Source organism: Hirundo rustica, chromosome 19, assembly GCF_015227805.2.
Source record: "Hirundo rustica isolate bHirRus1 chromosome 19, bHirRus1.pri.v3, whole genome shotgun sequence".
NCBI classification, from domain to species: Eukaryota; Metazoa; Chordata; class Aves; order Passeriformes; family Hirundinidae; genus Hirundo; species Hirundo rustica.
In genome coordinates, this window is record NC_053468.1 from 2,390,431 (window position 1) to 2,416,105 (window position 25,675).

Below are 25,675 nucleotides of genomic sequence, written 5' to 3' on the forward strand. Positions count from 1 at the left end.
TAACTCCAGAAAAAGAGGCTGAGTACTCCTTAAACGTGAATTTTTACACTACAGTAGAGTGCATTATGCTCTAGTAGGACAAAAAACGTTGTGGCTGAGTAAGTGCTCCAAGGAATTCTGCAAACATTGGAAGAACTGCACTAACACAGCCTCCCTGGTCCTTGTAGGATGTGGGTTTTTCCCAGCAAGGCTGGAATTAGGCACATGCTGCAGACAACAAAGAAGCCTTTGCTTGTTCACTTAAGCTCAGAACACATCTCTCAAACCAAAGCTGAGTCTGTTTGGCCTTTCAAGTGCAAACCTATGATTTTCTTGTTTGATTTGGCATTAGTTAGAACCAGAATCCAGCTGCTCCTGGTATTTATTTATTCTGTGATCCTTCACTTTGTTTCTTGGCTTCACAGAGCAGTCCCTGAAGCTCTCAGAGGAACACGGGGACGGGGCAGTGACAGTGACTGGGGGCAGTGGCAGCACCCCCGTGGCACAGAGCACCAGAAAGAAGTGCTATTACAGAATAACCAATAACAAACCTTTTATTCAGTAAGCAGAAAGCCTAGAAAAATACTTTTCTATATTTATTGGCTTTCTTCTCCTTTCAGCCCTGAAGTGCCTGCTCTAATGGAACATCATCTGTCAGACAAGCCCTGCTCAAGTCAAAAGGAAGGAAGTGTTGAGGTGGGCAATTACACAGCAGTGCAACAGGATGCTGCTTTCACCACCTCCTGCAAAACACAAATAGGCTCAGATTTATTTAACTGCAGCCATTTCAAAATGCTATTTTTACAAGGCGCTTACAAGTGTTTGCCTAAAGTTACATGAAGCTTGAATATTCCAAGTAGTGCTGTCCTCAGTATCCAGGAAGAGTTTATGTTGTGTCATAAATTTGTGCTTCAAAATTGCACGCTAATAAAGCAGCACAAGCTTGGAAAAGGTTTCCAGTTCACTCTGTGCTGAAGTGGGACACACAATTACACTAAAGAAGGCACTGGGATTAGAAAGGTGAGATGGTGCAAGCAGCGGGACGTGCACGGTTATATTGGAAAATAATAACATAATTAAACAAATCTTTATCTTTCCACCTGGTTGCTGCAAGAACCTGCCTTATTTAAAGCAGTATTTAAAGCTGCTCCACCTCTTACCTGTGCAAGGTAACTCAAAATTCAAATGGGATGGAGAGAAGTTCAAAGGCAAACATAGAGAAAAGGTGGTTTGTGCATATTTAGTGTTTTAAAGATGACATAAAAACCAAACCTAACTCTGAAGTGATGTCCTACCTGAAGGTCCTTCACGTTTGGAAAGGGGATTCCGATGGTCACAACTGCCCTGGCGTTCTCGTCACAGAAATCCAGCCCCTCGCTGACCTTCCCTCTGCACACAGCTATCAGGAGAGCTCCATCTGCAACAGCACACGAGTTGTTACACAGATTATTCCAGGGACAAGCTGAGGAGCAGGAGAAACTGTCACCAAAATCTTTTAAAGAGCTAGAATTATAATATAGTAAAATACACTGCCTGGAAAAGGTGAGTGGCTATGAAAATAGAGACTTGTTAGAGGGATGAGATTAACTCCACTTTGATCAATAATATTCTGATTTTGACCATCAAATAGCAAAATAATTTTACATCATATAACACAGGGGTAATTAATTATGCAAGATCAATGGGTATCTACAACAAAATGTTTAAACCTTGAATTCTACTTGAAGAGTCTGCATCAACTATTCTGAATGGCTGCAAAGTGTACCTTTTTCTCCTTTACATTTGATTGCATCATAGTAGATTTTCAGCAGCTCATCAAAGTCACTCTTGGCCCCTCCCTGGGGCTCTGCAATGACTGTTTTAACATCCTCCAGCTTTCCCCACAAGCCAGTGTGCATCCAACGATCCTTTAGCTTGTCCAGCATCTGAAAACCAACAGCAAAATCCATGTCAACCACTTGAACTGCTCAAATAAAGCACACTAAGACATTTCTTTTAGTGAAGTTAGAGCATTCAGCTTTTGTATTCATAAATGCAAGTTTTCCTACCATGCACAGAACCTCGGCTGGGCAGCACTTGGGAAACAGGGGGAGCACTTATTTTGCTAATTAGAAATAATGCAGATTTTTGAGCTGTCAAAGCAAAACTCTCTGAATCTATGTACATAGAGAAGCCAGGGGAAGAAATACTGATGTAGGATTTCTCAGCCTTCTGTGCTTCTTGAAGAGCCCATCATTTGTTACACCTACCATAGCCTGAGCTGTGCACATTTCACCCCAAATCAGAACATGTTCAAATCTCTCAAGCAAATAAACTTATCCCACTTTTAATGCAAATAGTGAAAACGCTGCATTACAGAAATCAAAGCTTAAAATTAGCCCAGAACCTGAAGTCAGCTGGGTGGGGTCATTTAGCAAATGTATCGACTTCTACACTGAATTTTATCAAGTCAGGGAGCAAAAAAGTCCCTCCTTGAGTGAGCCAAGGAGCTCTGGTTCAATGCACAGAATTCAATCCTTTATTTCACCCTTCTGCTGCTCAGGGATCTTTAGTGTGTTACTGACTCTGTGCAGCGACTGAGGTTCAGAGATGAGATTTAAACTCCCAGATTCTGCAGTAAGGGCTGTGCTCTCAATGTGCCTGCACCTCCCTCCACTCCCCTCCTGAAGACTTTTCCATATTTTGCTCCAGGCTACATAAACTGCTCCATCTGGAACCTGCACTTGCCCTGCTTCATTCCTCCAAAAGCCACAGCATCCCTTCCCCGCAGCCCACTTGTTTCCAGTGCACTCCAGCCAAGATCCAGGATCTTGAATGGGTGATTGTTACCAAAATAATCTGTCCCGTGTCCAAATCCACAGTTTAAGTGCTACTGTGAAGCAGAACTAATGACAACTAATTGTTGTCACATTTGAAAATTTATAGGAAACTGGTTACAAGGCCCTTTGCATTTTTCACGTCCTCGGCATTAAAGATCTGAACTCATTCTCTGACATGAAGAATTTGGATGGGTTCCTTACAAGAGGGGATAAATGCTGTTATTTTGCATTTTCCCTGCGTTGTCCCAGCCTCTGCTCAGGGAATTACTCTTGCTTTACTACTGATGTGACACCATTAGCAAGCAGGCACAGAGGGAGTAAGCGATGAGTAGAAGGAAGTTTCCCACACACACAGCTGTAGCTGCAGAATAAATCAGCTCCGCTAAATGTGTCTGTCCTCCTGTCTGTCCCCTTCCCTCCCAGCTCTGCCATTTCCTGGCAGCATCCTGTCTGTAATCTCTTTTTCTAGAAAGGCTGTAATCCTGACTGAGCAATGAGTGTCCATCTTGCCATCCCAGCCTGCCGCTGCGGCCTCAGTTCTTGGATGTGATGTGGAGATAATTCTGGGAAAGCAAAGCACCAGAGCCATTACAGCTCTAAGTACATCCATTTGGGATCTGCCAGGGACTGGAACATCATTCACTTCCCACATTTCATTCCTCCTCCTGTGGAACTGGGGCTGCCTGGGCCCCCCTCAGCCATCCCTGCTGAGCTGGCTCCTGGCACTGCCAGGGAGAGGACACAGAGGAAACTTGGGTAGAGCTGAATTTCACATTTACAGTGATAAAACCATCCAGCCTTTGACTTCTAGGGGTCACTCACCCCTGATTTTCCCCTCTCCTCTCATCCCACCCAGTGATATTTCTCACCAACACACCCCTAGGAAATGTTCTTGCCAGAAAGGCAAAATTCCTCACAAAAATTCCTTAATCCCTCAGTTCCACTGTATTTCTGCCATATTTGAAATAGTAAAATTTATATCCAGAACTGCAAAGATGGCAGGAGAAAACCTTTATCCAAATTCTTAAGAAAACATCTTTTCTCTCTGTGGGTTCCCCAGCCCCTCCAGACAAGTCTCCCTTGGACCAAGCTTCAGGTTTCTTGTTTCATTGACAGCAACCATCAGAACAGAAAATCTGTGATTTTGATGGAAATATGGGAATTATTTATGAAATCTTTGGCAAGAATGGAGCCATTCATTTAATTCACACAACAGCTATTACCTCTTCCATTAATGGAGTTTGCTAGATATGGAAACTTCCCTTGTATCCACAAAAACACAGGACCCATGGCAAGGACAGACACTAAAACAACAAGAATTATGGAGCTGACTGAATACAAATAAATAAAATATAGAACACACACATGCCTCAGAAGAGCCAGGAACCGAGTGCGGGTTTCTCATAAAAAATAATTTCACTTTGGGTTGGAAAAGTGCAAATGGGAGCAAGATCTAATGCCAGGAATCACAGGAAGGAACCATTAATGCCCCCAGCCAGTCACTCCTCCTACCCAAGGGAATAATAGTTCCTGCACTGGAAGGCAGCCCGTGTATATTTTATTAAATCCCTTAAAAATGGATTCTCAAATGGTTTATTAACAAATGTTCTTCTTCCAAGAGAGCAGAAAATCTTGTTAGAAGGGATCTGTCATCTTCCCATGCACTGAGGGATGTTTACTGGGATAGCTTTTCCCTTTTATTCCTGTCTGCAGCTCGAAGACACGTGTAAGCAATGACCCATCCAAACCTGGAGCTCGGTGTTGGGCTCTACCACCCAGCTCTGCCAGCATTCCTGCTGGAAGCAGCTTTTGAGGTGTTCTGGAAGTTTGGGGATGGGGGGAGCTGAGCTGTTTTCTCACCACCTCCTTCCATTCTGCCCTGTGTGCCCACAAAGGAGCAGCTTTGCCCTCTTTCCATTTGCTGCTTTGTTCTACACAGTGCCAAAAATCACATTAGGAGGCTCCCAGGCCACGAAGCAAACCCAGAGATTTGTTTAATGTATTTTACCCTAAGGCAAGCTGATTGTAATTTGCACCATTGGATCAAACCTGGGGAGTTAACTTCAGGTTGCTGGGGATGTGCTTTTCCTGCAGGATCCATCACCTCCTGACAGGGAGTTGTGGAGTAGGAAATAGCTGAGAAGAGAGAAGGTCTAACAGAAAAATTCTGGCTTATTTTAGCTCTTGTCCTGCTAATTTCTTTATGTAAAATATTTCTTAAGTATTTTAGCATTGATTCATGTCATGAGCGGATCATTCCTTGTCAGCAGAGGAAAAAAGGGATCACAGAAATAATCAAAAGTGCTTGGGGAAGCAACAATAAAATATCCAAGGATGCTCCAGAGCCGTACACAAAAGCCAATGACCTGAGAAGCATCTGACCGTGGAGTAAAATAGCTCTGGGTTTATTGGGTAGTTTAACAACTCTTCACTATTTAAAATAATTATCATTGCAATTGTATTGTGTCCTTGTGCACCTGTAACACCACAAGCTGTCTTGTTTCCCCCACATTTGTACAATAACTGGACAAAAGGTATCTCAAGGTGAACAGAACTTGCACAAACGTCTTGTAACCCCTCTTTAAAATCTGCCATTATACTCTAAAATAACCCTACTTCTTCAAACTTTGGTTTTTTCAGTCTTGGTTCTATGTAATGATACGAAGCTGCACTTTTCATTGTTATTCAAATATTCAGGTAGTTGGAGGAGAGAAAGGGAAGAGCCATTAGGTTTTTCCTTAATAAAAATCACAGTATTGGCACCACCGTTAGTGCAAAAAGTCTGAGCTCCCCAAGGGAGCGGCATTGATCTAAAAGCCTTTTCCCTGTGTTTGCTCCCAGGATTTTCTTTGTGAATAAGCACTGCCTCAAATCAAAGCGTGTCTCCAGCGGGCTGGAAACGTGTTTGAAGGGTCAAACAGAAGTTGTGCAGGCAGCACAAAACTCCAGAGATGGCAACAGGAGCTCAGCTGCTCCACACTGGGATCCCTCCAGAACTTGGTTCTGGTAGAACAATGGGGCTCTGCTCCAGCTGGGACTGAAAGGGAGTGACTGGGAATGAAAGGGAGCAACTGGGAGTGACTGGGACTCAAAGGGAGCCCCTGGGACCAAACAAAGAGGCTGTTTTGGTTTTTTAACTCTGAAAAACCCTCAAATTCAGAGAGAAATGCACTTCCCTTGATTTGCCACAAAACGTTTGCCAGCATTTGGGCTGCCTGCCAGTAAACCAAGCACAGGTTGTTTTGTATCACAGAACAACTCCGCCTCCACCTGCATCAGCTGCCTCCTCTCCTCCTTTCAGTGGAAATCAATATAAAAAATTACCAAAACCCCCCACACTCTGACACGTCCTGCTGCAACCTGAAGCTGTTAGGCTGGAGGACATCCTATTTTCCACTCAAGCAATGCTCTGCTGATCTCAAGGCCCAGATGTTGTTATCATGGCTCTAATTCCAGAGGTTTTCCTTTTCCTTCCAAAAGCCTCCAGGAGGAGATTTGCTGAGTCAGCTGCTTACCTACAGCTGCAAGTTCTTGTTCCAATCCCTCTGGCCCAGGAGATTCACCTGGATGAAAGTTCTACTTCCATCATGAAAGGATGGACCTGTCCCTGTGTCAGTGATAATCCTAAAACATATTCAGTCATTAAATCAAGGCATTGCTCAAACATAGAGGCCTTAAATTTCTGTTCTTTCAAAGGAACCCTGGAGAGTGGATCTGGCCGGACTTACCCTGCTTTTTTTGGTATTACAGGTTCCTATTAAAGGAATTCTTCAAGGATTGAGATGGAAAAGTAGAGAATTAGCAGAAGTTATTCGATAGTTTTTGAACTAAAAACTTTGCCAAAACCTTGGTACCAAATGACCCAGAATCCTACAGGCAACTGAGCTCCAGGAATATTGGAACTCTTCACTTTGGGGAAAAAAGAAAACTTTACAGAGTTTACCAATGTGGGGTCAGAGGATCACTAATTGATTCCATTTCCACTTTAGACAAAAAACAAACAAACCAACTCCAAACCAACAGCCAACAACAGCAACAACAAAAGGGCCTTTGAGGTTAAAAGTGAACAGAAAGGAAACAACAGAAGGAAGAAAGGAAACAGAGGAATGAAATGGGAATAAAAGATTGAAGGGACCAGAACAAACTGCCTGGAAGGATTGGTGAGAAAGGAAAATTGAGTTTCCTTCCAAAAATAGGAGGGAAAATACTTGGACTAACTAACCAATAAACTCAAATGCCCATTATCCCAATCTTTGAAATCCTTTTGGAACAGCATCCTCGAACTATTAAAAACAGCACCATAACAAGCACAACGTCCCTCAGCAAGAGCAAAAGGGATGAAAAGCAAGCAAGGAAACCCAACTACATTTATCAAAATCACCAAAAGATATTCCCCACTTTGAGAAGGACTGAAAGAATATTCACCTCTGGGCCACAAGTCATTTACCCAATTGATAGAAATTATTTACATTTCACCTTTTCTTCTCCTCAATCACCCCATACACATTTTCAAAAGGTCATTTTAATCATATATTTCATTAAAAAAAAAAAAAGAAAAAAAAAGAAAAAAAAAGAAAAAGAAAAAAAAGAGAGAAAAGCCTCAATTTTGCTCCTCCACACCCAGACATTTGCACTGCTCTGGGCTGGGACTCCACCAGCCAAGAATAACTGAGGCCATTTAAATTATTTAAAGCAGTTGTTTGCACTCAATTAGATTTTCATGAAAGGTTAAGCAAGAGACCGATTCACAGCCCCTCCTCATGTTTATGGGAGGGTTCTAACACAGGGCAAGGTATTTAAAATCCATTCATTTGAATGTCTGAGCCAATGCAAAATATAAACCTGTTTTTTCACCAAAAAAAAGGTATTTTAAACTTCAAGTTTCATTTTCTCAGCTTCCAATTCTAACAGATTTTATTTCAAGAGAACATGAAAATATCTGTGCAAAATATTTCATTTTTGAAGTACAATTTACTTTCAAAATAGAGCTTTAAATTCCCACTCTTGATAGGAAACTAGAGAGAAATGCTAAATATCCATATAAATACACATGCACAGGGCAATCTCGTCTTTATGGACCAAAAATGAATTGGTTTAATGCAGCATTTTAATGGAAACAGGCCACACAAGGATGTTACTCTTATCAAGGAGAGGTTCCACCTGCCTTCTCCTGCACATTTCCTTCCCCAAACACTCACAGAAGCCTCTGGAACGAAATGCTCCATAAGAGCAAAATAGAAAATACTAAAAAAAAAAAATTAAATTACAAATCCAAGGGGCTGTGCAGGGACCTGGAGCCATGTCCCACATTGATTCTGATATTTTATATTTCTCCCAGAATTCTGCAGGAAGATCCCAGAGACTCTGAAATGTCCTCTCAGGTGCTCATGGAGTCTGTCCTCACCATCCCTCCTGGGAAAAGCTGCCCTGGACTGGAAATCCACAGCACTGTGATATTTCAGATTTTACACTTCATCTCTCTCTTTCTTCACAGCAGAAAATGAGTTTGAAGGATAAAACTTTAAAAAGTGTGATTTTCAAGAATTTCCATGGAGAAGGTATCTTCTTAAACTGAGAAGTACTGTACTTATTTTCTCAAGGAGAATTTGAAACAAACCCAAATATTTAGGACCAAGAATGGTGTTGAGATCCCCACATACGGTGGGAAACGTGGGGTAATACCTGTGCTCATCCACACAGACACGGAGGGAAAATTTAAAAAATACGGAAAGAATTAAATAGATAAAGCTCCTGTACAACATAACTCCATAATTCAACTAAACCCCGACCCCGGTAAGAAAAACTCCGTATTATGAACAAGATTCTGATCACCATGTGCACACTCCAGCACAATCAAAGGTGAATAATTCATCATCATTTTCAAAGGCAAAGTATGCATCACTCAGCTCGGGGGCAGCGCGGGGGATTTCACTGGCAGGATTTTTCTTTGGGGACAGTGACAAAGTGCCGCTCACCAGCAGGAAACTGAAGCACTGAAGTGTGCTCCATGTGCCATAAATCAACACTGCAGCCACAGGATGTCTCTCTGGTCCCAACATACCATCAATTTTTCAATAACCCCCTTAAATAATGGAAAACGTGAACGGCGACAACAGTAATGAAAAATGAAATGTTTTGCACGCCAAAGACTTTGGAATAACGCGGTTAATATGTTGCTTCTGCAGCTAAAGAAGCTTTTTTAATAGAAAGCTTCTCCCAAAAAACCCAACATGTTTGCCCCCCAAACAAGCTGGAGAGGCTTTGTTCAGCCTTTGAGCTCCGTGGCAGCTGTTTAGGAACAACCTGGCTCAAAACTGGGTTTCTTCTGTGGTTTTAAAATTAACCAAGACAACAAGTTCTGTGTTCCAGGGACTGCTGGTGCATCCACCCTAGGCTATCATTACACCTTCCATCCCAGGGAGGGAAAATCCTTCATGCAAAGGGAGCTCCCCAGAAAAAAAAAAGAAAAAAAATTAAAAGGATGGTTTAAATCCTGGTCTGGAATAAAAAGGAAAATTATGAACTGGTCAAGGATGAAGTCAACATCTCCACTGCTGCTCTTCCCCAGCCAGAAGCCAAGCTCAGTCATCTCTGACCTCTTTGTTTTTTCAGAATAAAGGGAAAAAAGCAATCCCAGGCTGTCTTAGTGGCACAAGAGCAATGAAGCACAGACCCCCCGGGAGAAGTGAGCTGGAGGGAGGAGCAGCCTCAGCCCGGGCACGGGGCCAAGCAGGGCCAGGAGCTCCCCCAGGGGCTGGGACAGGCAGGGCCTGGCACTGGCACCTGCCCCAGGACAGCTCGGAGCCGCCTCTGCTCTCCAACCCAAGGGCAGCCATCAAAAGTAGGAAGTAAAAGATGAAAAGGAAGTTTTTACTCTAGCACATGGCAAGTTATTTGTTTTGAAATATTTTTGCTAAGAATTAGTCCATTACTAAGCTGTAAAATGAATCAAAATGCAGCGAATACTCTTTAGAGAATACATCAGTCACTAATTAAATGTTCTCACACAGGAGCTTGCTTACCCTATCAGGAGGTAAAACCTAGGCATGGTTTTTCTAATTTTCTAAGACACAAATTGATGGCTCCCAGACCCTCCCAATGATGTCGAATTTCTCTGAATTTAAAGTAGCCCAAGTATTCCTTTCAATACATTTAATATTCAGACTCTTGTATGAGCTGTTCCACTGCTGATGCAGAACACGGTCCCTAAATAAATCCTTTCCAGTTATTTTCTCTCCTGTCTGGTATTTTTCACACATGAAGTCACATCTCTCCCACATGAGGCACCGACACAGCAAAGGGACCAAGAACTCTGCAGGTTGTAAAGGTTCAGAACAACATTAATGTTAAAATAACCTGGCCAGGACACACCTTCTTAAAAATAATGGTGCTTATGGCTATTATTCCCTGTTCATAATTGCTTTCCTTCCCTTTTATTAAAAGCTCCTGAGGAAAAAGTCACGTTCACTCTGTTATTTACTATCAGGGCTCCATCATTCACAGAGTGCAAAGTTACTGACTGTGAAAACTCATTTTCAATGCAGCTCCTACTTAAATGGCAGGAAAAATATGCAAGCAGCAAGTGTTAATTACAAGGAAATTGGAGCACGTGTTAACGAGCTACAACAATTCAGCTTGCAGCACTTTGACAAGTCAGAGCTCAGAAGTGAGAAACAATAATAGATTTTTCGTTTATTTTCCTGATGCTCTCTGCTCGGGGTATTTAAATTAACAGCGTAATAAAATATTAAACCGCCCAACTCTCAGGGTGTGAAATTCACAGGCCAAACGCTCATCTGCCAGCACGGCAGATAATTTTTTTAGACACAATATCCAATAATCTGCCACGACTGTCGCTCCGGATTGGGCTTTATGTGACAAGCAGCACCAGCAGCAAGGAGCTGCTCTGTGTAAAAAGCAAGCGCCACAGGGCACCTGAATTATTGCACAGCCCTTGCTGGTCACCGCAGCAGCGCGGCAAGTCAGAGCAGCGGGTTTGTGGAGTCCTTGTGGGCTGGAATTCAACAAGAGAATGTGGGACGGCAAAGCACACGTGGGAATTTCCCCTGGGCTGAGAGAACATGCCAGCACAAGGAGGAACAGAGTGGGAAAGGGTCTCAGGGCAGGCACAGCGAACAGCTCCAGGAGTCACAGCAGGGCATTGCTTTCATATCACCTCACCCACATTTCCAGTCACCCAGAAGATTCACCTGAGTGCCTCTCCAGTTACTTGGTTAATTCACAGGCAGACAGAGCCAGCAAAGGATGCTGCAAACTCACACCAACAGCTTCAGAACATCAGCCACAGTGATAAAAATCAGGATTTCCAGAGGAGGATCTTCATAGATTCTCCAGTTACAGTCAACCACTGGAAAAAATATTTAAAAAAAAGAACCCAGAAACATGAAAATGTTTCATCCCTGCGACTGAAAACAAAAAAGGATGATCTGGGAATGTGCAATATCATCTCTTCCCCTGAGCTGTCTCTGACACTTCTCTGACCTCCTGATGAGCCACAGTTCACCAAGCCACCTGGAAACTAACTAGGAAAAAAAATGAATAAAAAGGATAAAAACTTCTCCTTTGCTCAGGAGATCCACAGAGCAGCACAAGAACAGTGCCAGGGAAAGGGGGAAGAACCTGCTCATCCAGCCACAGGCTCCCAGATCATCTCCTCTAAGGTCTCAAAGCATCTCTAACATTTGGATTGTCTCTAATTTCCCAGAAATCAGGAAAATCACTCCATAATTGGTGTGTATGTCTATGATCCTGTCATATTATTTAAGAAGGAAAACACATTTTACAATTATCCAGATTGTCAGTTATTATCCCCAAAGACAAAATTTCATCTTGGCCTGCTGTTGGTAACCAAGCAGTGGGGGAAAAACAACCACCAAAAAGAACTAAACTCAGACAACTCAAGGTCAAAAATTTCTAAATTAAAACCTTCTAATAAATCATTAAAAGTTTAGGAGAGCTTCAACTACCCAACACTTCAGTTATTCCTTTGCAGAATCCAGCACTATTCTGGCTGTGAGTTTGCTGTGTAATTCCACAGAAATGATCCTGCCAGGGTGTGAATTGCCAGCTCCTCTGCAAATTTATTTTGGCAGAGTTCGACTGACCTGATGACATTAAAGATAAATTTTATATACCTGGCTATACAAAAACTCTCATTCCAAATATTTTTGTATGGAGTTTACCATTCCTTCTGCTACTGGCATTTTTCTATTTGAAGCAATTTCACGACAGTGCCCAAAGCAGAGTTGTGAGGGAATGGTTAAAATCTTCCCTCTCACACAGGGATTTTTACAGACATTTCTATGCCCAAGGCAATGGGAAAAGCAAACTGTAGACTTCAGGAATCACATTAAGATTTACAGGAGCTCTTGGAGCTCTCAGAAGGCACCTCAGATAATTGTATTTTTGGATGACTGTGAGAGCCTCAATAGCGAGACAGTTTATATGACTGATATTGAAATGATGGAAAATAGAGAATTAAACTGAAAGTAGATACTGTATATGATTAATGAGGAAAAAACCCCATAAAAGATATATAAGCTGAGATAAAGTTCAAAAAGAAAACTACCACTGCAGGGGAAGAGCAAAAAACAAGCAGTGAAGAAATAATAATAGACAAGTAAAATGAAATTCTATCTACATTTATTAGGTGCAAATGTTGAAATGAATAATTTGGGAGCCATCAGAATTCAGCTTTTTTAGAGCACATTTTCCCCAAATCATGGCTCATCAGACAAAAATCACTTCCTTAAGGTTTCCATCAGGGGAAGGATGAAGCTTTAAGCCTGGCCAGGAGCCTTTCCTTCAGAGAAATAAAACCCCAAAGGGTCACTGTGGTGTCACAGCCCTTTCAGGGGCAGCACCAAAACAACTCCTGGCACTTCCAGGGCACTGCTCAGGACAAGTCCCCAGTGCTGTTTCATTCCTGCCCCCTCACCCTGCTCTCCAGGGTGCCAGGATTCTGTCCCGAAGCCCTCGGCAGCTCTGGGGTCTCTCACCTGCTGTCACAGCACCGCTGCAGCCCTTTGGATCAGACAAACGAGGCTTCAGCAGGGAGGGAAAACCTCTCCCTTGGGAGCAGAAAGCGAGCATCGTGATTCGTTTACAATTATTTCCTAACTTACTCCTGAAATGCCAAACCTGTTTAAAGGCCTCTTCATTTCCATCCCAGAGATGCTGGGCATTAGCTGCAGTCAAAACATCTAAAATTGGACACACTGAAATGTTCTCGTTTCCTGCAGCATTTGAAGGCTGTAACTGTGTCAATTACATTCTCTAACGCTAAAATTATGCAGAAAGTTAATGTTGATGTAACTTTAAAGAAGAGATTTCTGTCATAAATGACACGAGCAGATCCCTACACCCTACATCCCTGCAAATATTTACACACAGGAGTAAATCTCTTCTTCAAAGCCCTCCTACAGCTGTCAACAGCAACATCAAGGAGAATATTACTCCTGATGAAGCATTTATCCCTGCATATAACACAGAAATACACCCAACAGAAGAAAGTTCAGCATTTTTATGGGACTTAGTAGATAATTCCTCAGAGCTCCATCTGTGGTGCAAAGAACCATTTTCCTATTTAATTTCAAATTCACCTTTTAATTGCACGAACCTAATGGTTTCCAACTTTTCCTCTACACATAACACAAGCAAAAAGACGCTGTGGAATGTTTCTCTCTTATCTGGATATTGTCATTTTACTGTCTCAAACTTCTAAAAACAAGCTTTTGGCTGGGGAGGAAATCAGACAGCATCAGACCTAGTGGGGAAACCCTGCACTTGCTCAATGTCTGTGGCTCTTACATAGTTCCAGATGTTCAGAACATTAATAATGCACTAACTCAAAACCTCTTTTTGAAACTTTAGAATGTGCAAATTGCATTAAAACCTCTTTGCCCTCATTAATGGTATTGTTACAATCCCAGTACTCTGGAAAATGTTTTTTGGCATTTGTTTAACTTTGTGATATTGCCATTTACTCATTTTAACAGCCAGTGCTCAAATCTTAATGCTTTTAATAGGCTGAGCTATACAGACTACCATCCTTTGGAAATTTATTGAAGTAATTTATTAAATAAGTAAAAGTTGTCTGGAAGCAGCATTGCTTTGTTTTATTGATGGCAGAAAAAATGGGTTTCTAATAATTTATTTACAAACCCATGTTTCAGGAAAGTTTTAGAAATGAAAATATTGTCTTTTCAGAGCTCTAGTCGTCTGTAACTGAAGCACTTCCCGAAAACAAGGATTTCTACCAATCTCATGTATCTCAATAAGAAAAGGCTCTGTCTGAAACGAAGAAGAGCCAGACGTTGAGAATTAATCATGAAATGCTATCCCTCCCTCAGCCTGTCACATCGGAGGGTGCCACACTCACATCAGGCCAGGGCTGAAATCCACGTGGACACAGCCAGAGGTTAAACTGAGGTCCCTCCTGTTGATTCCAAATAGCTCCCCTGAACCTGAAGGTTCTCAGTCTGTTGAGACCAGCTCCACAGCGCTCAGAGTTAATTAATATTGTTAATTCCTGCCTGCCTGGAGCTGTGGGAGGGCGCCAAGAATGGTTTGTCAGCACAAGGGCAAACAACACCTGCCTGAGACTCCTCTGCAGGTTTGGATACCTGACACAGGGAGAGGGAGCCAAGCAACAGAGAGGAGATCCAGCCCAAAGGGATTTGCTGTCACCAAATCCTGGCTGCTCCCACTCCAGAAAACATCATCAGCCCAGACAGCAGGAAAATGGGATGAGACTGACAGAGCTTGAACTTTGAACTAGCAGCTCTTAAAGTTATGAGACCATAAAAACTCGACTGTGAAATTTAGCATTTATTTTTGCAAGTGGTAAAAGTTGCTGGGTGTCATCACTACAACCTTACCCCAAAATTCTCAAGGAAAACGGCCAGTGCAATGCAGCATAAGTCATTTATATGATATTTTATGCTAAGTGTGCGTGACCATGGAATAGTTTGGGTTGCAAAGAACATTTAAATGGGATCCAGTCCAATCTCCCTGCAACGAGCTTGGGTTTTCAAGCAGAGAATTCTTACCAGTTCCTCAGTTTTCCTGTTGAAAACACTCCTTCAAACCCTTTTCAACTACAACCGTACAAATTTTGCTTCCAAGTGACGACTCCTCAGTTAGCAGATCCAAATTAACCAACAACGCCTCAGAGAGCACAACGAACCAAACCAACATTAACATCATTGTCCAAAGCCTCTTTTGTTTAAAAAAAAAAAAAAGCTACTAAGAAAGGTCAGTTAATTCATCATGATGGATTATCACTAAAATTTATAAGCATTAGCATTTTTCTCCTTGCTGGATAGCCTGACTTTGATATGACACATATTGAATGAATCATCCAAGATGCAGGCACCAGGCAAGATATATCTTAATGCAGACAGGTTGGCAACATGAGCCCTAATGGGCCTTATCTTAATCTTGTTTAAAAGCATCTTAGATTTCTGAGCAATCTTTTCACCTTCTGATATTCTCTTTTATAGAGTGTTTTTTGCTGGAGCTGCTACTGATTTTCACATAAATGCATTTTTGTTGCATAGTATCACCAGTTTGAGGAGCCTTAAAAATGACGGAGGTTTGGAATTTAGTGAATGTTAAGATCAAGCTGATTTTTTAAAAAGTCAATGTTCCACAACTCCAACAATGACACTAAAATTTTCCATGTTGTTTGTGAATTCCCCCACATGAACCATCACAGCTGTTCATAACAGACACCTATGAAATGTGGGGGTGTACAGCTGATGGGTTGTTTGCCCATCCATTATGTTTTCCTTCACTGCATTAACACCATATATTTGTCATACGTATATTTTAAACAGTCACTCTTCAATTAAAAATATATTTACTCACATATCTGATTAAGATAAAGGGAAATTTCTCTACTATTGGTTTGGGTTTTTTTCCCCCATTCGCATTGCAGGTAGTAATTCCAAACTGAAATGCAATGTGCATACCAAACTAAATTCCAGATCCATCAAATTACCTGGATAGAAAGTATTTAAAATTCAGAGCATTGTCCTTCCAGATAGGAAAAAAACCCCTTTATTTGTCACTTATTCCAAAGTTGAAACTTCAATTCATAAATCAGATCAAGCCATCAAAAAATCTGCTTAATATATAAATATATAAAATCTCATAATAGTGAGGGCCCTGACCATGTGTATGAATCAGATCTTGACAGCTTTAAAAAATTCCTTTGAAGGCTGCAGCTTTTTAAAGAGAGGCAGCAATTTCCTGTGAAAATCGCTTCTGAAATGCAAATATTCTGTATGTTGACAAAAGAACAATACCTTGTTTTCCCTGTACTAATGTGCTTACATTATTCCGTATTTTCAACATATTAATCTCAGACTTAAAGGCAGCCGAATCCCGAATAAAAGCAGTAGGAAGAAAAAGGGCATCCATAGAAAAATATTGGCAATGTGATTTTAAAATATCATCCTTCAATTGTCTGCAATTTCTATTTATCAATACTTTGCCGGGCTCAGGGAGTGTTCCTGCAAAGAACAGAACGCTCAGCGTGCGCGGGGTGACCTTTCAGCGAGGCAGAAGGGCAGGGAGGGGGAAGGTTCCAGAGCTGCCCAGCAATTGTTTTCCTCCTTTATTAAATGTCATTACAAAGTCTCTGTGTACTTGCAATTCACATTACTATTCCGATAAAAACTTTCATAAATATTTGTCGGGTCTGGATGTGGAAGATCAACCCTCCAACATGACACACTTGGGAAGAGAACGCTGGAAACTGAAAGATGCTCCGGTTAAATCCTTAAATAAATTGGAGAGTTCTTGTCAGATCATTTCCTTTGCATGGAAGTGCAGAGTTTTGTGAGGTTAAATAAATTTATGGTCAGTAATCTGCTTTCTTCAGGGGCTTACATTACCTGGTCTGATGTGGTCACCTAATGGTTACTGTCAGGAATTGCACTGTGGTTCCAATTCCTGAAGACACCCAGGCAAGAAACAACCCTCCCTCTGCAGCCTGCCAGTTAAATAATAAAACGTGAAGGGTTTGTAAAATAAGAATAAATACTTTTCATTTCATTTTGTAAAATATTCTGTTTAGGAACCTTAGGGATGGGGGGAAAGGCGGGAAATTCTATTTCCATGATGTTGGGGTTTTTAATCATTTGGTAGGATTATTGGAGATTAGTTTTGAGAGGTCTTTGTGTTTTGTCCGTTAAGATGATTTTTAAAAATAATCATTTAGAATTTAAAAAGTCACACCCTTGCAAGCATTAGAAGAAAAAGAAGTATGAGTTACAGAATTATCTTGCAGGTTTATATTCCTGTTCCTGACCATAAACAACAGTAACAACAAATAGAGAAGAAAGCAGAACTACTGGGAGATCCAGATTAACCATAATTAGATAACTGTTGTCAGTGAAATTAGATATTACATAGTTTGAAATGGAGAAATTTGATTCCTTTCAGCCAATGCCAGTGAGCAATTCCCCCGACTAAAGAAAAATACACTCCAATCTCCAATGCAGTGAAATGGAACAAGAAACAAGGGAAGGAGAAATTAACTGGATGAAATCTGCATTCTGATAGCACAGAAAGAACATGCAAAGGCATTCTTGCTGCTGAGTTATACAGAAAGTATCATTTCATGATGTGATTTTAAATTTCTTTCTTAATAAGCAATTTCTAAACCTTCAGGTAAACAACACAAGGAAAAATTATGGATCTGGCTAGTTTTATGGTAACGTTGATTGAAATGATTGTGTTGCAAAGTACATCTGCTGAGAAAAACCAAACACGTTTGCTCCTGAAAACAAACCTGAATGCCAAGAAATAACAATATAATCCCCCTGAGTTATCACAATCCATTTATTTGATAAACATTTCTGTACGTCGATCTCTAAAGCAGAAGCTCACACGGTGCACTTTCAAAGGCGTTCGGTTTGCTGGGAAGAACACGAATTCAGATTTCCTTACCTTATAGGATGGCAAAAAGCACAAAATGCCTTGGCCAAGTGTCTGACAGACTGAAAGCAGCAGCGCTCCCACCTCGTCCTGGAACTCGAAGGTCTCGGTGTGCTGGAACGTCGCACACAGCTTGCGCCCGTTGGGGCCCGCTCCGACCGTGCCAACCCAAACCTGGGGAGAAAGGTCATTCCAAACCAGGCTGCATAAATCACAGCAGGCTCAATAATGAAATTTTAAGTGTGAAAGAAATATTGAGATGTTTCTCAAGTTCATTTCGGTACCTGAAGTGGAGTAATTGGTATGTGGTGGCTGTTACAATATAGCACGAGCAACTTTTCTGGAGAAATGTGTCTAAAAATTGCCTCTTTATTCATCTGAAAATGTCCTTTTCCATTGCACTAAGCCAAGCAACAGTCTGGACCTTTCTTTTAACTGACAGAATGGGTTTGCCATCACTTTTATTTGGTTTTTGTACCACAGGCTGCATTAGGGCTCAGGAGAGGGAACAGCCGTGCCCAGTTTACCTGGGAATTCCGGATAACGTGATTGGCCTCCAGCTGAATGGAAAACTTCACACCGAGCTCTGAGGAAAAGGAATCCATGGGAGAGAGCGTGCCCGATGTCAGAACAATTGTTCTCGCTTCGTTTAAGTCAGAAAAAGCCTAGGTGGGACAAAGAAAAGCAGGAATTTAGAAAATCAGCACAACCCTTTTCAGATCTGATGTGTATTTGTTATCACTCAGATTATTCACACTCAGCTCACCACAGCAGGGTTCAAGCACCAAAAATTCAGCATGTGCACAAGGGTTTTCTGCCTTGAATTCTTTCTGTGCTTGGGCCTCGTGAACAAGGAACTTGTGTTTGCATCATCACGTTGGTTTTCAGTCATCCAGGTGTAAGTTTGTTGTAGAGCAACCCTGTAATCATCTGCAAACCTATACAGAGAGAGAAATATCAGTAAAAATGACAAGCGAGCAATCAAATGGTGAGCACTCAGCTCATAAATGTTAGACCTGACCTGCTTTTCTCTTTGAAGAGACAGGAAAGGACCATGAACAGGCCTTTGAGCACGATCTGTGTTGCAGGGCTCACAACTGGCACCTCAATAAGTTCCTCTCTCCCATGCATGGATACGTTTTCTTCTTTTTCCAGAACAGCAGCAAGATGATTCTGCAAGAGGCAAATTCGACATTAACAACATTCTAAGTGCCTTCTCAAAACCAAAGTTAATAAAGGTACAAGATTGTCAGCTCCCTGCTTTAAAAGTTCATTTAAAATACCTATAAAGTCAGAGGGAGAGGGGCAAAGAGGGGCCAAGAGGAAGGGAGCAATACTTTCAATTTTTAACAATGCTTTTAACATATCTGACTTATACAGAAAGAAGGAGTCAGCTTGAAAATAGGGTAAAAACATTTCAACACTCAATAAACTGCAGCTGGATAGAACAGGCAAAAATATCACTGGCTCAATGGTTCAATTCACATAATTGTATGTGAGCAATTTTATCCTTCAAAACATTGATTCTCCACAAATTCCAGTAGCTCGAGTGGATTACTCCTGCTTTTCATCAGGGATCATTTTCAGACAACTTTTCAGCCTTGCAGTAAATGAAAAGATCTGTTTGCATTTAACTTACGTGCATTTTAAGATGTTTAACACCAGCAATAATACGCATGGTGGTGTTCATTTATACAGCACACAAACATTACCTGTAAAATGGGAAAAGTAATCTCAGTTATTCCCATTTTGTGCAAAAAGCTGAGCATTTCTTTGCCACTCCACACCTTACAGGCAGTTTCATAGGCTCTCTCCACCAGCTGCCCAGAGCTCTCCTGCAACCAGCTGAAAGAGAGGAAAAGCAGAAATCATTTCAGCATTGATTTCAGAGATTTAGAGACACTTTCCACGTACAAAGCAAACCTCAAAAATTGCACCAGACCTCTAAGATGATGATAAATGTTTTACTACATGTAAGGAGAGAGATTCTGATTTTTCTTTATGCCTGCTTTTCACTGTTGAACTCCTATGGAACTGCTTTGGATGCACCTCATTGAAATGAGAAGAAAATTTCTCCCCACATGTTTATACTTCATATAATAGATAATAAAGAAGAGGAATTAAAATGTAATTTCCCCTTATGATAAGTCAGGCTCATTCAAGCAAGACTTCTGCTGCATATCTGAAGTAACTCATCCCTACTCCAGCTGCTGCAGGTTGGTTTATCATCCCTGTCAACTGCTGACTTTCCAATTAAGGACAAATCCTGAGGCACGAAATGAACACTTTACATATTTACACATGGAAGGGGAAGTGGGGCAATAAAAAATGCACATTTAAACCTACCCACAGTGGCAACTGCTGCATCTTGAAGCAGAATTATAATTGGAATACAATGCAAAACGTGATTGACTGCTAAAAGCATGAGCTAAACACAGATGATCTGATTTGTGGCAGAGCTGGAATTTTCCCTGAGTGAGCATGTGCTCCCTCATCCCTGCAGTACCACAAGACCTTGTCTGCCAGAAAAGCAGGCAGCTCCCTCTCTCCCTCCCAGGAAAGGCTGGAGCTGTCTGCTCCATCAAAAGGCAGGAGGCATCTAAAAGACAGCTGTCAGTGCTGCAACAGCTCAAAATATTTACCTGCAAAACCAATTCATCATTATCAACTCGAGAGCAAGGCTCTGGGACTGTTTCAGTTCTACATTTCCTGCCCTGTCACCACAAATGATCTGATCCATGGAACAATTAAAATATAACTTGCCTTCTGCCAGGTTAAATGCAAACAAAACCCCACCAATACTGCCACAACAATCACTTCTTTGGCTGTAATTTGCTTTATCTCATTAAGATCTCACTGGTGATCACTAACACAGGCAGAATCTGCCCCCAGTTCCTCAAATGCAACATCAAAAAGACCTAGAACTGAAATGAGGACAAGGCCCCTGTGACAGGAATTAAACAGATTTACAATGGGTAAAACACTTCAGGAAATGCAAAATGTTTCCCTGTTATGAACATCAAACACCATCACATCGTTTTGAAATAATAAATGCAAATACAAACTTAACACAATATCACCAAATATCGCAATATCACCAAAAAACACCCTCAATTCTCAAATAAATTCCATCAAACTTTAAAGCATTTACTTGCAAAGCGTCTTAAATTATTTTTAGAGCTAAGCAGGAAAGATAAATAAAATTAGCTTGATTCCCAGAAAGCTATCGCTGGTTTTGAAGTGAAAATTGCTGTATGCAGTATTTCCAGGAAAAGAATGAATGGATGTTGCACACATGCCTTCAATTCCAGGAAGAGTATTTGCTGCTTCCCTCAGTACCAGAAAATTCCACTGTTGACACAGCATATTCCATTGATCAGCCCTGCTAAATGTGCATCTCAGCGGCAGAGCCTGCCAGCACACCTCCACTGGTCTATCTGCAAATTCCTCACAGGGTTCACTGCAGCACCTCTGTGGCACTAAGCCCATCCTTAAGTGCTTTCTGGAACGAGGGCCCAGGATCTTTAGAGTAAAATAAGATTTTTTTTTTCCAGCTCCCCATGCATTTGGCAAAACCATGTCACTGTGCAGGGGCATTTTACCTAGTACTGGCTATTTACACCCAGTCTTCTGCTTTCCAGCAACTGCTTTTCATGCTGCTGGCAGATTTGCCAACACAATCAACCTTAGTTTTCCTGATAAGGTTAAAAAGCTTGAGGCAATCAAATCTTCAGCCACGCTGTTCTTATCTTTTACTAAAGTTAACATTTGAAATATCCAAGGTAGGAGAATTGGCTTCTGCCAAGCAGAAGTCCCTTGTCTCTGTGTGACACAAACATCAACCCTGAGAAGAGAGTGAGGATGGGAGAGCGAACTCCTCCTGTGCTGTGCTGCAAAATGAAGATACTGCACACTCTGAACTCAGGTAACTGCAAAGTCACTTGTAGCATTATTTGCTTTTTTCTGCTGACTTTGATACCTCTACTTCACCCAAAAGGCCTTGCCCTGGACATCTTGTTTCCTCCTGGGCTTTTGTCCCTTTGCTTTTGTGACATCCCCTCTCAGGATTTTCAACTCATGTTCAGCTCTTCCCCTTCCAGGAAGCTGTTTCCCAGGGAAAACAAAGGACATGACTGACAAATTCACTTTCAATGCTGAAGAATTCAGTGGATTCCAATCTGATTCCAGGAACAGATTCCAGCCCATTCCAAATACTTCCTGTCCAAGGCTCTGATAGCATGCTATAAACATGAATTCATTCTTTGACAAAATGGTATTATTTGTCAAATAAGCAAACAGAAATGTGTGAAATACAAAAATCCCTCCTAAGAAAGTTTTCATACTGTTTCATACTGAGCTTTATAAACCAGGAGTCCAAAAAAGCCCCATAAAGAGCAGCACATAATTTGAGAGCACTTTTCAAAAGAGAACTTTAAGGTTTCCATGTGAGACCAGTAGTTTTTTTTAATAGATCAAACCCTGTGGATTCCTCAAACGAACATAAATCCAACAACTGCATAGTTTAGAGTGTACCTTTGTTGCATTTTATCTGACGCGACAGAGTAACTTACACCACCAAAGGGAATCTAAAGGTGATTTTAAAAAATATTTATTGATACAAAGCAATAAAAAGTTGCCTTACTTTATCAAGGAGCAGCACACAGCTCGGAGGGGCTCATGATGCTTCTGCCTGATGCTGTTGTTGACCATGACATCGAGCTCCTCTCGGGCAGCTTGCAGCTGGCTCTCGGTGACCCCGTAGCTCACGGACTCCCGAGCACAGTCCTCAATGTTGTGGGCTTCATCCAAGATGACTACTTGGTCCTTTAGCTTAATGTCCATCTAAAAAAAGAAAATTCTTGTCTAGTAACACAGAGTGAAAGACGTGAGAGACAGCAGCTAACAGGATCCTGTTCAAAAATGGGTATTCTGCATCACAGTGCAAACGAAGCTTTTCAGGTTTTGAGTCAATTTCCATAACCTAGAAAATATCCAAGGGGGGAAAAAACCCCAGGAGTTATTTTGTAGACAGCATTTTGGACATGAATGGGATCTCAGCTGACCACAGAAACATAATATTCAGCAGGTAATTTCTTTTCACCTTCAGCTCTCGCCATTCTCACCAGTATACTCACACTGTCCCGGATCTGCGGGTCCAGGAGATAATTGTAAGGGCAGAACACGATGTCTGCTCCCACCATGAGCTCTCTGGCTGCAAAATAGGGACAGGCACGAAGCTTCCTGCCCAGGCCCACCAGGTCCTCAATGTCCCAGGCCTGGTACACAGGCTGCAGGGCATGGTGCTCAGTGAGCTTGTGAACACCGTGGTAGTAAGAGCAGGACTTGCCCTGAAAGCAAAGAAGTGCAGAGACTCAGTGGGTACAAAAATAATAAAAACCGAGCAGGTTAAAATCTTCCAATGTTCCATGCATCTGGCCATTTCTTGGAAACATTTCTAACAGCTGCTTTTTATGCCAGACAGTAACACCTCATGTCAGGTAAATCTACGTTTCTAAAATGTACAACCGTAAAGGACATTTCTTTCTTTCATTTATAAACCTAGAGATAACTGAAGTCTTATTACAAAGTTAACCTGGCAGTCATAAATCTTATTCCTGTCATCATAAGTTTTTTCAGTATTGCTACTGTGCAGCAAGATTTTCTAACAATTAATATTTAATTTTCATGTCACCAGGTGGCATTTAACCAAAATATAAAGAAGTAAAGAACGTTACTCCTTGCAGCTGTTAAACCTGACTTTGTTTCATGAATGCTCATTTTCTCAAACAAAATTACTCACATGTTTTCCTTCCAGCAATTCTACACACATTTCATTCCTGTTACTACTGTTGGACACCACTGGATGAATACAGGTATAATCCCTGCTGGAAAGGATTGTCATGGGGACACAGGAGTACGCTGTCCTCTTCAGCTCCCTGCTGATCTGGGTTATTTGCTTGTGTGTTCGTGTCCCAAAAAAAATTTTGGGAACACACAACCGATCTTCGTTTTCTTTCTTCTTTGTGTGGCTGGGATCTTTATCAGGTTCTTTCCCCGAAGAACAGGAACACTCAGTGCAAGGGCCAGGAGGCTGCAAACCGAGACAAAAAAATGATTCACAAAATCCCACTGCGAGATGAATGGGCTAAATCAGCTTATGGTCTGCAAAGTGCCCTCTGGGATAGCTGGTTCAGTCTCCAGGGCTGCCCTTCAAGCTGCAAAAAGTTCTAAAATGTTAAAGCACCACATCCTTGTGCCTGGAAATCCCTAAAAAAAAAAAAACTTCCATCAATCACAATTTTATCGTAACCCAATCAGAAAGAATTCTTAATCCAGTGGAACATTTACACATGTGAATAATGCAAATAAAGCTTCTCACATTGAAGCTTCAGCTTAGGACACTCCTGTTAAAAGGCAAGAGTCCAAGAAAACTTGGAACAGACAGTCAAATTATTTTCCTGAAAGCAAGCAGAAGAACTGTAGACAGTTCAGGAACTCTGCGTGCAGATAAAACAGACTACACCACACACTCCCCATTAGAAACATGTTTGCTGTGCCATTCTGCCAAAGGCCATCGAGTAACCAAGAGAAGAAAAGAAACACAGGGAACAATTCTAAACAGAAGCTAATCCTGTAAATTATTTGTTAAAAGCCTTTTTTTTTCTTCCTGGGAAGCACCATCATTCAGAACATTAAATACTGGAACAACTGCCATGAAATCGTCATAATGAATTTGAAGAGACACACAGTAAAGTAGGAACTCAAGTGCAACCATGTCCAAACACACCTCTCATGAAAAATAAAGAGTTCTTCCAGCGTCAAAGAGTTTGTGTTTGGGCTCCAGGTGGTAGGGCAGGTAACAACACGCAGCTTCCCAGCGCAGGACTCCTCCCTGCCCTGAATTGTATCAGTAAGATTATCCATTATAAACAAATGCTAAGTCACGCTGTGTGTTACACCACAATTCTGGGGATCAAGCTGTCTTCAGCTTCCACTCCGAGGAAAAGCAAGTTTGTGTTTCCCTCAGCCCCACTCAGCCTTGTGTGCCATTAAATATTACAATACATGATAGAAAGCATGTAAATGTAACCCTCTGGAGCTGCCACTCACTGGGATAAAAGGTTCACTGATGTGCCAAATAAACAGGCCTCAAAGCAGATAAAGTTACACCCATGCTGGAATTGTTACATTCCCCTCTCAGGTTGCCAGCAACAGCAGATTTCATTACCCTGTGCTGCCACATTAAATAGCCAGTTCCAAATATCCTGCCTTCTATATTGAATAATTACTTATTCACTGAAAGGATAAAAAGAAGAGTTATGAATGGGGCTCTTGTCACCAGGCGAGCAGGAAACAGCTGACATATGGTATATGTTACATACGTGCCATGCCCAGCTCTGTGCTCACACAGAGCTCCAATGCAAATGCTACCTCGGTATTTCTACCAGTCAGGCTCTGCTTTACTCCTGGAAATAATGAAAACCACATTACAAAGCTAAAAATTCATTTAACTGAAGCAGTCACTCCGTAGGGCCTTTAAGAACACGTCTATTTTTTAATTTTAATCCAAGTCAGGTTGTGTTTTCAGAGGGAAAAACAACACACAGGACACCAAGATGAAAATTTATCACTAATATTTCACTGTTATGCTAAGCCAAATAAAAATAATAGAAAAATATTTGGCCCCATCAGGCAGCTGTTTTGCAAGAGTTCTTAGAACAACAGGAAAATGCAGCTCAAATTAATATATAAAAATCATGAACAGCAGGTTCTCCTATGATGGGCTTAAAATACCAGATATCCTTTTCATAAAGAAGAAATAAAGTCTTCTTATGTGTGAGGCTTATAAATTACAGTATTTTACAGGTGGGCTTAAAAGTTTGGTCTAAGAGGTTTGGAATTGGTATAAT

General features: G+C 41.4%; 1 protein-coding gene across 7 annotated transcripts in view; it reads right to left on the reverse strand.

Moving 5' to 3' along the window:
* BRIP1 (BRCA1 interacting helicase 1) overlaps positions 1 to 25,675 on the reverse strand; it is a 91,769-nt gene that overhangs the window by 59,231 nt on the left and 6,863 nt on the right. For all 7 annotated transcript variants that reach the window (XM_040082750.1, XM_040082748.2, XM_040082746.2 and 4 more), the window contains 10 exons: positions 23,566 to 23,856; positions 22,901 to 23,113; positions 22,408 to 22,607; positions 19,478 to 19,610; positions 18,787 to 18,938; positions 18,532 to 18,703; positions 18,293 to 18,430; positions 17,778 to 17,939; positions 1,745 to 1,904; positions 1,275 to 1,396 (listed from right to left, as the gene is read on the reverse strand). In XM_040082750.1, the coding sequence (XP_039938684.1) occupies positions 1,275 to 1,396; positions 1,745 to 1,904; positions 17,778 to 17,939; positions 18,293 to 18,430; positions 18,532 to 18,703; positions 18,787 to 18,938; positions 19,478 to 19,610; positions 22,408 to 22,607; positions 22,901 to 23,113; positions 23,566 to 23,856 (1,743 nt within the window). The remainder of the gene's footprint in view (positions 1 to 1,274; positions 1,397 to 1,744; positions 1,905 to 17,777; positions 17,940 to 18,292; positions 18,431 to 18,531; positions 18,704 to 18,786; positions 18,939 to 19,477; positions 19,611 to 22,407; positions 22,608 to 22,900; positions 23,114 to 23,565; positions 23,857 to 25,675) is intronic.